Here is a 14,322-nt window from a genome sequence, read left to right on the forward strand (position 1 = left end):
GCAGTGTAAATTTAACAAAGTTCTGATTGACATGTTGTTATGGGTAAAGCTGCGAAGTAAAGCCATTCACTCAAGTAGAACTCTTACATCACATTATTGGGGGTATTTTGTAGGAAAAGTGGCTCATGCTCGGCAGCTCAACAGCTCACTGCAAATATATATATATATATATATATATATAATGTGTAATGGGACGTAATGGCATATATAATAGCAAAACATGACACAGTAATCTCAAAGCATTGACCTGGCCTTTCTGGATGACTGAGAATCTTTTAGACGTATTTCTTAACAGCGTTCAGTCAGCCCTGCCCCCACTCACTATCCACCTGTACAGTCTGCATGCACTCTACCACTTTACTACCCTCTGTCTGTGTAAAGCGATGCACACTGACCTAGACAGCACCCAGCAGAAGCCACGCATTAACAGCTCTATAATCTATTATAGTGTTACTATAGAATACAATGTGTCAAGATTGGAACCCGCGGATCTAGCTCATGTCCAACGAATTACTGGTTGTGTTAAAATTCTACTACTCTCTAGCTAAAATTGCCACTTTGTTGCTAATTTTTGTCATTTGTCGCCAGGTAGATAGCGCTCTATATCACAGCTCTGTGCCATGTTCTTACAGATCTTATTCCAGTCATTTAACCAAAATCTAATCAACTCAGAGACAAGGGAACCTGATAAATTGTGTTTCCTGGTGAAAGGCCTGGTCTGTGCACCTCTCTGTGCTCCGTCCTTCATGTCCCGTGGTCACGAGTGACATGCAAACAGTCATTTAACAAAGCCTCAAGCTGTCCTAAGTTTGTGATTTTCTTGTTTGAAGTTGGATCACTTTAAGTCAAGTTCCCTTTAGTTGCATTTAATGTGCACAATTCATCATCATCATCCTGTTATCCTTACTGTTTCAAGTCTATTTAAACTGTATTTATGTGTGTTTTTCATGAATATGTATGTATATTTCTTAATATCAACTTTTTTCGTCATTACACTGTCCAAGAGACTCTCCTGTTTCTAAGCTGAGAAGCATGAAGAATAGTACTACAGATAACTTTCAGAGAGAGAACAGAAAATACGGGGGAAATACCTCTGAGATCAGCAGCTCCTTTGTTTTGAGGCTCTATAGTACATTACAAAGGACGACCTGTGCCAAAGAGCTCCTACTCAGAGTTCTAACTCGCACAGTTAAACTTAAAACGAATCATTATAAAAGCGAGTCATTGAACGTCTCACCTGCAGAGCCAACAGCTTCTCGCTGGGCTTAATATGTCTTTGTATCTCGCATGCCACCGGCTGGATGACTTTAATGCCGTCTTCATAAAACACATAGAACATGTTTCCAATGCCAAGACCTGGAAGAAAGATGAAAAAAACAACAACAAAAAAGGGTCCTGTTATTTACCTGAAATAGGCTGGATGACGCTGCACAATGGGAGTATTTGCAAAGAAACAACATTATCTACTTCTAAAGCATCAAATCATTTAATCCTCCTCATCACAGTTCACTAACCCCATTACAAAAATTCAATTAACTCAGTTTAATGAATGCTGCTACAGTGCGGCAGACGCAGACATACCTTCCTCTCGCCACAGAATATTTGCCACTGTGAAGGAGGAAAAAGAGGAAAGCACAACATAAATGTGAGAATCAATAGGGTCCCTTTGTGAGAGCTAACATCTAAACACTATTGAGGCAAACAGGAAAGCAGACCGCATCAAAGTTTTATAGAAACTGTCTCCCTGACATCTAGTGCAACAAATAATCGATAGAGTGCTCGACTTGGAAATAATTTGATACCAAACACTGGAAAATAGAGTGCAGGCAACAAAGTGCAAGTACTATAAACCAGTTTATGATTTTTGGACGCTGCAACCCATATAGAGAGGTGACATAAAAAATCTGGAGCACTAGATAATCATCCATCAATATGAGTGTTAGGGATAAGCCACCTTGGACGCGATGAGTACTTCACAGGTTTCAGGCTCAGATGATTTTCACAAGTCATTAGTGTGGGGATTAATAACAAAACCATTTATCGCTTCCATAACAGATAGTTTGTCATTAAAGTCATTTAGAGGTGACTTATGATGTGAAATGTGAAAAGAAAGCTGCATAAAATTCTGAGTGCTTTAATGGGTAAAACACAGACGGGCTGCTGGCTCTCGAGGCACACGCAGGGCACTCGGAGAGAAAAGATTATTTAGAATTATAAGAAAAAGAGTGATGTGGTAAAAAAAAAAAAAAAAAAGTAGCCATCATTAAGTTATTTTCCATGCAAATGTCAGAGCAAATTCTACAGCACTTTGACTTTTAGCAGTGACCTTCCTTCTCATTGTTCATCTGTCCCCCAGTCTTCCCTCTGCTTCCATTCCATCTTCCATTTTCAGTCCACAAACCAATCTTCAGCCCAATTCACATCCGATTCTAATCTCCCCTCTATTGCAATGCTCATTCCCTCAGCCTCTTGCTGGGGTAGACAAATGCAGAGAAAGAAAAGTGGGAGACAAAGACAACTAGACACCAGTGCGCCGTTAGTCAACCTTAATCTTTCAAAAGTGCTTTGTCAAGTGTTTCTTGTGCACTCTTGCATACCTTTTAGCTCATTAAAAGTTACACAAAAGGAGTCGTCTGTAGATAGAAGGACGAGGGAGGGGGAGGAGGAGGGGCCTAAACAAAAAACCAATATAATTTGAGATGTGCAAAGGATGGAAAAATAAGGAAAATGGAAAAGGAGGGTTGAGATGAGATCTTGTGTGCCCTCATCTTTCCCAATAGCCCATGGTATTGATGCTATTCATCACTTGGCAGAAAGACTGTGGCTGTTCTGCGCATACAAGGGGCCCATACATCAACTTCATCATCCATATAACAAAACAAGCTGGCTGCCACTGTCGGCAGTGAGTTCACTCTTTCTCCCCATAATAACTGTGTTTCTGCTGGGCTGCAGACGCAGGGAACGCCACGCTCTCTGGCCAGCCTGGACTCTGCAGTTCCTCCCCGTCAGCAAGGTTACATAAATTCAATTTGTTTATAAGAGCGCACCGCTGCGACAGTGGGCCAAACAGCCTGTGGTGTTCACCACAGTGGCATGGCAGAAAACAGCGAACGCATAATATAGGAAGATTAATTGGGTCACAATAGACTCAAATGCAATATGTATCACTTCCCACCGTATGGATTATCCCAGAAGTTTATGGGCAACATAGAGCACTGCAGAGTTTAAAAGATTTGTAAGCACAAACTGCCTATGACTGAAAAAGCTTGAGTGTCAGTCAGTTGGAGCGAAGACGCAAAAGAGAAGAGAAACGTCTTTGTTCTCTTTCTTCATCTGCACTGAAACAAATATTCTGTCAGGGTAATGCCTTTCATCAGGTACATCTCATGCTTTCTGGCACCAAAGTAAGATTCTACTGTAGATGAACCTGCCAACACCCACTTAAAGGATACGCAGGTCTGGATTAAGATGCCTCAGGACTCTCTGCTTTGATTCTTTACTAGATCTCATAAAACCTGAAGATCAGCAGCTCTCACACGGGTTCCCTTTATTCAACACCTTCCTTTTCTTTGTAATTCTTCAACTTGAAGTAGTTTATTTGAATAGTGCATTTATTGATTCCCCAAAAGAAAGAGTGCAAGTTTCTCTTTAGGTTTTTCTTTAACTTATGATCCAGTGCTACAAATATAGCATTAGGGGACAGGCTTACTGTACCTTTCTTTTCCCTCACAATAAAGCACAGTGGGTTTTGGGTTCAAGTTAGAGGTTATAAATACAGTCTTTAGCCCCGGAAGGGAGAAAAGTAAGAATTTGGAGTCACATTTTTCTTTTGCAGAAGAGATTTTGAATACATGCAGCAAGTTTGTTTGTTGTTTGTTAGCTGAGAAATATGGCTTTTGTTTGAAAACTTGGTGGAGGCCAGGAAGACGTGAGAAACTTTCAGAGGTCATCTAGATCAGATCATAGATCCTGGATCCTGAAGACTGATCTGGGCCACTGGCAGGTTGTAGCGACAAGCGATATTGAGCTCTGCTTCTGGAAATTGTCTCGACTGTGTTCTAGATTGGTAATCTGGACCAGTATTTCTAGCCAGTCCAAAAGCATATTAAAGACCTGATTTTGTTGACGCTGGAGACTCCTTTGCAGAGGTATGCTGTCTGAGTTCAGGTTTTTATTACAATTCTATATCCAAGTTCACCTTTACCTCAAAACACAGTTATGGATACACAATACTTGTATTGGATTTGCAAGGTACAATTTCTATAAAATATCTGGAAAATGCAAAAATGACACAGTCAAGGATAAATCATGAAGGAATCCTGAGATATTGTACGTCTGATTCAAACCAGCCAGCAAATGCAGGTGACTTGGCTTTCCTACAGTTCTACAGTAGAACCGGTCACACTTATACATGTTATTTATACCCATTTTAATGGCAAATCGGCAAAGAGATGACACAAATGTTTCAAGAGCACACTTCTCCGTCTTGAATGAGCAAACGCTCCGTCACCTTTCATATTGAACTCATCAATTCGGAAACCAGCAAACAGTCTAAATTTGAACAGCTTTTAGGTCACTTAGAAAAAAACAGCCCTGCATTTATTTGAGTGAGTTTGAGGGCTGGGGGCTAACTTCAGTACCTGGCAGTCCTATCTACAGTCAGGTAGAGTGAGGAAGCTTTCAAAATAACAGGAATGACAGCACTAGAATTAAAGCTGGAATTCTGTGGAGGACTGAAGGCTGTATCATCGCTTTAAGAGGAAAAGTATTCAAAAGACTTAATCCTTGGAGGAAAAATCCCTAAAAAAAAAACAAGTTACAGGAGAAAGCTTGAAACATCCAAGTTTGAAAAATACATTTCTCTCTTTGGGAGACACGGAGAGATAAAAACCCAGCGATAGAATGGATGAAGAACACCTACAGCTCACTTTTCTGTATTTCGTTCAATTAAGAAAGGCCACTCCATCTCTTACGATTCGTATTTGTTTGCTTATATGTGTAATTTCAGGATATGCAAGTGATTGAAAGTTAAAGGAGATATGATGATTGTATAAAAGCAACTAAGTTTTTAATGTAAAACAGTGAATATTTAACAACACCAGATCCTACAGTATTTCAGTTTGTTTCTGTGTGCATCCTTTGGTCACACGGCTTGTTGGATTAAGATCCGTACCCTTCATCATCAGAAATACTCATAAGCATGCTGCAGCTGGGGGTTTAAAGGCATTAAAACTTTCCACTGGATTTACAATATTCATTTTACAAAGCCTTCAGCATGAAACTCAGTCGACAGGCAGTAGGCTGCTGACATTGTGGATAGCATCACTGCCTGGTTAGAGCCCCTTGTTGCTGACAGCGTGTCCAACACTGTGTGAAAGCCCGCTGTGATGGGGAGGGACACCGCTGATGGAAACATGGACACTATTTTGGCTCAAAGTGATCTTCTCTATTCTGGGGATATGAAGCAGACAGCATGGTGGAGAGCATAAAATGAGTGGTGAAGACTTTGGTGCGGAGTGCTGGTTCTCATCTGCGTGCCATCAAAGCTCGGAGGGCTTTTTTTTTGTTCCTTTTTTCTCCCAACCAATCACCCCAGTAGTGGATTTTCCTGATTAGATCTTTGGCTGAATCTGTGAAATCAAACAGTGCAGTGTTTGATTGCAGGGAAAATCTCTGAACTGCTGGATGTCAGGAAGTGGGTGTGAGAGTGGGAATGATGTGTATATAAAGCACAGAATAGGGAATTATCCAGAAATGTTCAATACCAGTTACCAGTTAATACCTTGACTTCAACACCAGTTCCTGACGGATACTTAAAAAAAAAAATTCGGATTAAATCTCTTTCAAAATGAAAATCCCATTTCAGCTCTTTGCTTTTAGTGTTCAGCTCAGTTGCATTTGCCTCCATTCTAAAAAGTTTCATATGGTTAAACTTCAGTTGTCTGTTTCAACTCTTTAGTGTGATGTTTCGGTGAATTAGTAATGTCCCCCTCAAAGCAGGTTTTACTGCATAAAAAAAAATGAAACTCAGAGATTTGATATTAAATGACACAATGATATGTAATTTTAAGCAGTTCACTCGGTGCCGCAAGTTCATATCCAGCCCAGGAGTCTTAATAGGTTATTTTCCTTTTGGATTAAACGCTTTTGGAAAGCATTCTCTCTACACGTGACTTCATTTACAGGACATCACATTTTGCCCTGGGATCACGTCGTGCAGTTGTTCTTATTTCAGGAAAATAATTAAAGTAATTTACCAAGAGAAAGAGCAGAATCATAAGAGAGAATATTTTCATCAAATAAGATCTTTGGTCCCACTCATACACTCCTGCTGGAGAGGAGAGGTTCTGCTGAGCTACACGCAGCCCACTTGGTTTTCTTGACTCCTTGTTCCTGCTGAGGTATGTGGAGGTCGGCCATTACTTAATCGACCTTTACTGTGACTCATACGTCGTAAGGAGGATTCGTGTTACTAGGATACTCAGCGGGAGTGCTCATGTATGTTAGGGGGAAGTAGGGGCCTGCTTCTGATCCTGTCGCTGTCCCACTCAAAAGTCAAAAGTCATCCAAACTGACAAACTGAATAACAAGCGCATGGAAGACACAGGAGGAGTGAGAGAGTATCCGTGTTGACGAGCTGGTAGCGTTCTTGTTTGTGGGAGGAGAACGTGCTGTGAGTCATCTGTTGGCTTAACTCTCTTTCTGTAACTGCTGCTGGAAAACAACATGCGGCCCCCGAACAGAGGTAGCGAGCGAGCACCTCCGCTGGTAATGGAGCTACGCGTCACAGTGATGCAGACTGCTGCAGCTGTGGCCGCGTCATGTCTTAACATTATCCTACACACGTACACACGCTCATTACTATGCGCTCATGCTCACATCATCTCCTCCCCTGGACCAAGTTCTTCTCTGTTATATTACTTTCAGTAAATGAAGCTGTAGTTCAAAGATTATTGGATCAAACTCCCAAAACAATCTGCTCTGTTTCAGCTGCTATTGTAAAGTACACAAATAACCTCAACACGGCAGCTGGTATCCAGTCACAGTTTACGGTTTTACGTTTTATGGCAAAATATAATAAAAGCACAGTCTTGACAGGAACAGTAATGGATCTGGTTGAGCCACTGTAAAGAGTGTCAAAAAAACAAAACATTTCTTGTTGCCACAAGGTGGCGTTATGACTTCTATTGCCCCAAGTGGAACGGCTTCTTCCTCATGACATACTGCACCCCTCCGCCAAGTTCAACGAAATTCTGCCTCGTCGTTTTTTTGCTCAGTCCTGCTGGCAACCCCTAACATGACCTCCTGGGTGGAAGTTTTAAACTACAAGTCTTGGGTCAACCCTATAAATACCAGAGAGCTGAAACTATTCATGTTTTGCTCTTATGAAAGCTTTAGCAACTATGAGAGCAGAGGTGTTCTGTCTAGTATGTCAGTGAACCCATCACGTGATGATAGTACGACAAAGATTTCTTTCGTTTTCGTCGTCGGATTGTGAATGGCACTTCAGCTAAGCAGGAAGAAGTGGCAGCAACATGAGCCAAACCAACTCTGATATCAGGCCATAAAGAGCAGCTTAATGCAGCGACATAACAAAGTGGAGAGACAACAAAGCCTCGCAGATCCTCTGACACTGCAGAAATAATTGGCACACTGTGAAGGGCAGATATTTATGCCAGTTTAGCGGCAGACTGTCAGAGATGGATGGTGCTCTGCTGGCTGGTGACAGACTGTTAAAAGAGATCTCAGAATAGTGACTGCTCAGGTTTTCCCAAACAACAAAGTGCTTGGATAAATTTGAAAGAGAGAAAAAAATACTCACTTTAGTGCTGTAGCTGCAAAAGAAAAGGGTTTTGACCTTCAGCTCCTGAGAGGTGAATTCATCTAAAGAAGATCATTCATGCCTCACTCATCAAATCGTATTTTTCAGTTCATCTCCTGTTGAATATCTTATTCAGCCCTTTGACAACCAGCTTAGTTAGTTATTCAGCTCTCTCTTATTCAAGTGTGTGAATAAGAAGCCTCAGGCAGGTCATAAACACAATGATTTCCCAGAATGAGATCATTAACACCCACAATGTCGAGTTTCTAAAACATTTCCAAGCATAATCACAGTGTCATTTGAATCCCGGTGTGTTTGAGATCAGTGGTATTAGAGGCTGGCGCCGCACGATGTCCATCACTACCCAAATTTCTGTGAGCTCAGAGAATGTAACTCCTGTCTGAGGACATCCTTGGTTTGGCTAGAAATACCACCCGTCCTCAAAATGAGCTTACATTTTTCTAGAGCCCAAAGATTATTCATTCTGTACACAATCAGAGACTTTGTGTTTGAGTATTTGGAGGAAGACAAAGCAGACACCAGAGTATAATCAAGGGTGTTTAACCAACCTATTTAGAGTTAACAGGGTCCTAAAAATGTTAAAGCAAGCCCAGTGACCATCTCTGCATGTGGCTCCATCCATGTAAAGTCAGAGGCCATGCAGAAAGTGTTCAAATCTCTGGGCTGATAATGCGAAATGTTCAAAAATAACTGTCACAGTGTAAGCTCCAGCTAACTGCTGCAGTGCTAATATTAACAGTCCATTGGTGTAGAAATACTCTGGACAGATGAGCAGCAGCAGGCTGATTCGTGTGGAGAACAAGGGTAAAAGATGAGGCCGCCCACTGCTGACAACCTGCCAGGTGGTGTTAAGGACAGAATGGAGCTAGCCATTTTGCTGCAGCTCTGCCAATAATAATATACCACCAGGCGGGTAACTGTTGCTGAGTGGGGAGAAGCAGGTCATTCTCTTTCCTGTGCAGGATTTAAAAAGAACTATATAGAACAAAGATGGTGCGAAAACACCTTAAGGGGCTCTCTGTCTCATGGCCATTTACTGGGCACCGACCAATACATCGGTCCAAGCAGAGAGAGTGGAGTTGTCGTGCTGAGTGTCTAATATTACCACAGATGGGTTTAAATTGCAGTGACTTACCCCCGTGTGTCTCACACAAGCAACAAAAGGTGACAGGAACATCAGAAGAGGTCATAAATATACTCAGGTTTAAGTGACAGATGCCATCTACTAGCCACAGTAATTGTGACCACAGTAAAGTAAGAAGTCAGATGATAATAGCATAGAGCGATAAAGGAGGAAAACGACAGACTTTGGCGCAGGAGATCTATGTTCTGTGGAGAATTCTGTTTGAGGAAGAGATGGTTGTATATCTCCTGGTGCCTGTGGTGAAGGAACTGTTGTTTTTTTCATAGTCACTACAGTGGGAGACTGTTGTTGCTCCCCATTGTCAGGTAAAATAGTGTCTTAAAAACCACGATTGTACCTTAACCCTGACCAAAGCGCTTATTTGGAGAAAAAAAAAACAACTTGTTTTCTTAAAGTGAACCGAATGTTTTTGTGCCTCTACCAGACCTTAACAGACCTGACATCTGAATGTGCTTATATGTCAAACAAAACAATCAGAATAAAGGACGTATGTAGTTGTTTGCGTTGGAGGATTGTTTGTGCCAGACGATGAGGAGCACAACCAAGCGTCTCTCTTTAACTATCTGGAAAAAGAACGAGCTGGAACTCAAATGTTTGACGGGGAGGGGGGGGGGAGAAAAGAAAAAGGAAAAGAAAACAGAAGCATGAATTAAGTTTGTAGAAAATATGTCAATGTGTGATTTGAAGGAGGAATGCTGTGGATGACAGCGGTGCCACCAGTACTGAAGTGTGCCAGCATCCCAGCTGAGCATGTGAGCGCTGCGCAGCAGGGTGTGAGTAAACTGCAGATGGAGATTGTGTTGTTAAAGCAACACTTCCAACAACACTGCAAATGAAGAGCGCCGCATGCTCGAAACATTCATTTCAAGATCATCTGTTCATACTTGGCATCATGTACCAAAGCCCTGATGTTATTTCCATAATTGCTATTTTTGGTAAAAACAGGTGTAAAAACATATGAATAACCTCTAGACAAGAGTCATGGCTTTAGTGTAAACTGTTAATTATTTTTGCCTGGTGCGTTACTGAGTACACTCGCCCCTCTGCTCTGGACGGTTTAGTGGCAGCTTGCAGCTTCCCTCAAAATGACTATCCAGCCGCACCCTGATTGGAGAGTCCAATAAGAATGTCTGTCCTCCGGCGGCTAATCAAATGCTAAGATAATGTAAATGACAGGAGATGGTCAAGCCGGCAGCCTTCAGACGGATTTAATGAGTTTGTGTTGGTGTGTTTCAACTTCTTCCACAAGCGGTTGCATCAGCAAACAGGGCTGCACTGAGTCTGGTTTATCCTCCCAAGTTGTGTGTGTTCTCATTGGTGTGGACAAATGAGACTGATTCCAGTCATTCACGGTTTCTATTAATTTCAAGATACATCTAAATATGGCGGCACGGTGATGCAGTGGTCAGCGCTGACGCCTCACAGCAAGAAGGTTCCGGGTTTGAGCCCCGGCTCCATTACAGGGTCTAACTGTGTGGAGTCTCCATGTTCTCCCTGTTCCTGTGTGGGTTCTCTCTGGTACTCCGGCTTCCTCCCACAGTCCAAAGACATCAAGAGGGGACCAGGTTAATCCAGACTCTAAATTGACTGTAGGTGTGGCTGGGAGAGCCAATGGTTGTCTGTCTATATGTGTTGGCCCTGTGATGGACTGGTGACCCGTCTAGGATGAACCCCACCTCTTGCCTGAAAGCAAGGCTGTGATAGGCTCCACCCCCCCCCCCCCCCCCCAGCGACCCTTTACAGGATAAGCAGTAGAAAATGAATGGGTGGATGGATGGAATTCTAAATATGCGTATAACTTAATTCACACTTTCACACCTCACTGGCTCCCTGCCATTCCACACAGGTGTGAGGAGGTTGATTACTGAAATTAGTGCTAAGTTTAATGCTGTTGCTGTTGCTGTTATGAAATTCTTACTTGGTGGTCTAACCCCCCCGCCAACACACACATACACACACACACAGAATTTTTGGCCCATGAACCTCATCTGACCTAGTGAGTATAACAGACTAAAACACAGAAATAGCATGGGAATACACGAGCCATAAAATACTCTTTGATTGACTGATGCTAAAAGCACTTCAGTGTAACCCTTTAAAAAGTAAATCCAACTTGACCTGATTGTACGTGATCAAACCTGGACAGGCTGATCATCTGTCTCTGTCTTGTCCTCCAATGTTCTGTGATTCATCGGTGAAGAGGACAGAGTCACAAATGCGATGTGAGCGCGCGTAACACACGATCACGAAACTCATGCATGCAAAAATGTCCTGGAAATAATTGTCAAAACAAACAAACCAATTAAAAAAAAATTGTCTCCAAAGAGACGGCAATCAGCAGCGTAACTGTCAGAATAATTTGTTATTTTTAAAAACCACAGTAGTTTGTTTGGCTGGAAGGTTTAGTGTTAAACCAGGAGTCTCCAAATCATCCGACATCAGCAGCTTTAACTTCACAATGCCGGCAAACATTTTCTGGTACTAGACTCTCAAATTTAGGGATTTTCTGTTTGTCTTTGTTATAATGTTGAATAAGTAATGTCTTTAGACAAAACCAGCAGCAGTCAACATCATCCAGAGCTCATGGGAGTTTGTACTGCAGTTAATTTATCGTTCTGTCACTTGCAAAAAAAAGAAAATGCTATCAACCAGGACTTTTGGAATATATTTTCCTTTTTAAAGCCCAATGCACTTAATTTACTGTTTTGTCCATTGTTTTATTCCTTTCGAACAAAAAAAAAACCTCTTTGATGGCTCAGGTTTATTGACAAAGATTCAGAGACACAGTGAATAAAAAGCTCAATTAATAATAAGTCGTTAGGCTCAGGCTCGGGTGAGACAATCTCAAGAAAACTAAAGTGGGTCAGTTTTATCTTTTGGCCAAACCACAGTGTAGTAAAAGTCTGTTTTTTTTATTTATTTATTTTTTTTTCCTTTTTGTAAAGTAGTGGTGCAGCCACGTCCGGCTACCTTGCATCCCTTTGAACTCCTGTCCTGTGGGGTTGTCTGAAATATCTCCTCGCACGATTTTGGCCCTCAGTAGAGCTTCAAAAGCTTCAAAGCACACGAGTGACTTCTGACCTCGGCGAGTACGATCCTGTGATGTGTGACAGGCTGGATGTAGGAAGTTTTGGACCTCTGGGATGACATCAAAACATGTTAGGTCTCGCCGCAGTGCGGGACAGTGCACATAAGGTGTGTGATGAGACTGCAAATTTGCTGCATGTGTTAGGGAAGCCTAATTAGCAACACGCTAACAACTGTTCTTGAACCCCAAAGATGGTTGCTGACATTTCTGAAAAGGTCGAAGTTAATTACCGTGCAGGAGTCCATTCATAGAGACGGTACAAGATGAGATTGTTTGGATAGAAAAATGCATCGGAATTTGAGGGATTGTGTGTCTCAGTTTGATGTTATATGGTTAAATACTGGACTTTGAATATGTAATTCAAAAGAAACGCTAAACATCCCACTGAGTATTAAGTAAATAAAAAGAAATGACACTAATAATGGATAATAAGTAACATTTGCAGGGAAAATAATTCAGGTAAACGATAATGGCTTGCAGCTTTAGTTAATATCAGAATGAAGACGACAGTGCTCCCAAACCTCTAGTATCACCATTCCTTCCCTTGTACAGACTGTTAAAGCTATCAGGTTAAACAATCAAGAGCTCCACAGACAGACGTCATGTCTCGTACATACAGGTTTTACGTGCAGAATCTTCCACAAAGAGCGAAGAGATGTCCTCATCCACGCCGGCCTCGTTCTTGGCGATGCAGGTATAAGCGCCGGTATCCTCAAAGTGCACATTACTGATGTGGACCTCACTTCCATTAGCTGCGAGGAAGAACAGAGTGAACAGACATTTTCCAAAAAGAGATAGAAGGCGACTCCTTTAGCATTAACGTTGTAACATAACTGAATTCTAGCAGGTTCCGAGGGAGATGGAGAGGTGGTGAATTTAAAAGCAGGAGTGTAGCGTAGGTCTTCCTCATTAGTGTTCCTGACAGGTCCCTGGTTGAGCTTGTTTGTGCTCAACTAACACAAAAAACCTGCATGGAATATTCATGTTTGCTGAAAAATATTTGTTTGTTTAATCCATGTATCTCATGAGCAGCATTCAGTTTACTTCAATTGACCACTTAATTAGCAATTTTTCAACAAGGGCACTGATGTCAAACTACACTTATTAAATCAAAGAGGAAATAAATGGGCTGATGTATCAAAGTGGGTTTTTTTTATCACTTCATTGTACTTTATGTATTGAATGTGATAATTGTAAGAAAAAATGTTAGTTGTACTAGAGAATAGTGAGACACAATAGTAGAGGCAGCACAAAGCAGTCCACTGCACATAGAGGGAGACGAGAGCGTCGCACCTTGCAGGGTGAGCTGTTTGGAGAGCTTAGTTGTGATGTCCATGCCGTTCTTCAGCCAGGACAGCTGGGGGCTGGGGATGCCCTCGGCATGGCAGCGCAGGCTGGCAGTGACGCCTGGCTCCCTAGCTTGGCTCTCCGGATACACTCGGATGACGGGCGGAACTGGAACGCGGTGAAAAAAGAGAAGGAGGGGGATGCTGAGATGGAGAGTAAATGCAGAACAGTACCTCTTAAGAACCGAAGCAACCTCACTGAATGCAAAGATTGCGAGAGGGTTATGAGTTGCCATACAATATCAGAAGGATCAAGTGTATTCTCAGAATTGCTTTTGGATAAGATTTATGTTCTCTGAGAGGCCAAACAAATCAGATAGATAAATAAGGGAGACAACCTCTGTTCAGACATTATTGATTCTGCTTGAAAACCATTGATTTCATGTGATGTTTTGTCAGGAAGGAGATGAGAGGATAGAAAAAGAGAAAAGCAAATGTGTGAGGAAATAAAAGGCACAAACTAAATGTCGCTCTCTCTTTAGCAACCTGTTCCGAAAGCTGACTTCACACATTTCTGCACATTATGCCACAGTAATGCTGCAGTTTCACTTCTTTACTCTACCCTGAAGCAAAAACAAATAAAAAAAACTTTCCTACATACTGTATTTCCAAGAACCACAAGTCAAAGTTAAATCAATAAAACACACAAACACATTAATAATATGCATTTATTCATTGGCTGAGAATATGCCACAATTTATGCTCCGTACCCAGAGGCTAACTTGTTAGAATCTTCCCCCACAAAACGTGGATATCAAACGAGTGAATTTGAATAATCCTTGAAAGGACAAAGTTGGAGCTGATGAAACCTTTCACACACATCTGTGTGGGGACTGTCCCATGGACTGAAACTTGAGCCGTGACAATGAGCAGTGTAGAGGGAGCATGTTTCATTCCACAA

At 41.8% G+C, this 14,322-nt stretch overlaps 1 protein-coding gene and 1 long non-coding RNA gene across 3 annotated transcripts in view; one reads left to right on the plus strand and one right to left on the minus strand.

Annotated features, from left to right (window-relative positions):
* Positions 1-14,322, plus strand: part of LOC147251472 (uncharacterized) — a 117,426-nt gene that overhangs the window by 99,011 nt on the left and 4,093 nt on the right. The window lies entirely within an intron of this gene.
* Positions 1-14,322, minus strand: part of fstl5 (follistatin-like 5) — a 157,340-nt gene that overhangs the window by 18,037 nt on the left and 124,981 nt on the right. For both annotated transcript variants that reach the window (XM_086222213.1, XM_086222214.1), the window contains exons 9-12: positions 13,369-13,530; positions 12,693-12,827; positions 1,582-1,608; positions 1,238-1,356 (exon numbers count right to left, since the gene is read on the minus strand). In XM_086222213.1, coding sequence (XP_086078339.1) covers positions 1,238-1,356; positions 1,582-1,608; positions 12,693-12,827; positions 13,369-13,530 — 443 coding nt within the window. The remainder of the gene's footprint in view (positions 1-1,237; positions 1,357-1,581; positions 1,609-12,692; positions 12,828-13,368; positions 13,531-14,322) is intronic.

This window comes from Aulostomus chinensis, chromosome 13 (genome assembly GCF_037954235.1).
Source record: "Aulostomus chinensis isolate RoL2024-O1b breed Wild chromosome 13, RoL_Achi_v1.0, whole genome shotgun sequence".
In the NCBI taxonomy this organism is placed as follows: Eukaryota; Metazoa; Chordata; class Actinopteri; order Syngnathiformes; family Aulostomidae; genus Aulostomus; species Aulostomus chinensis.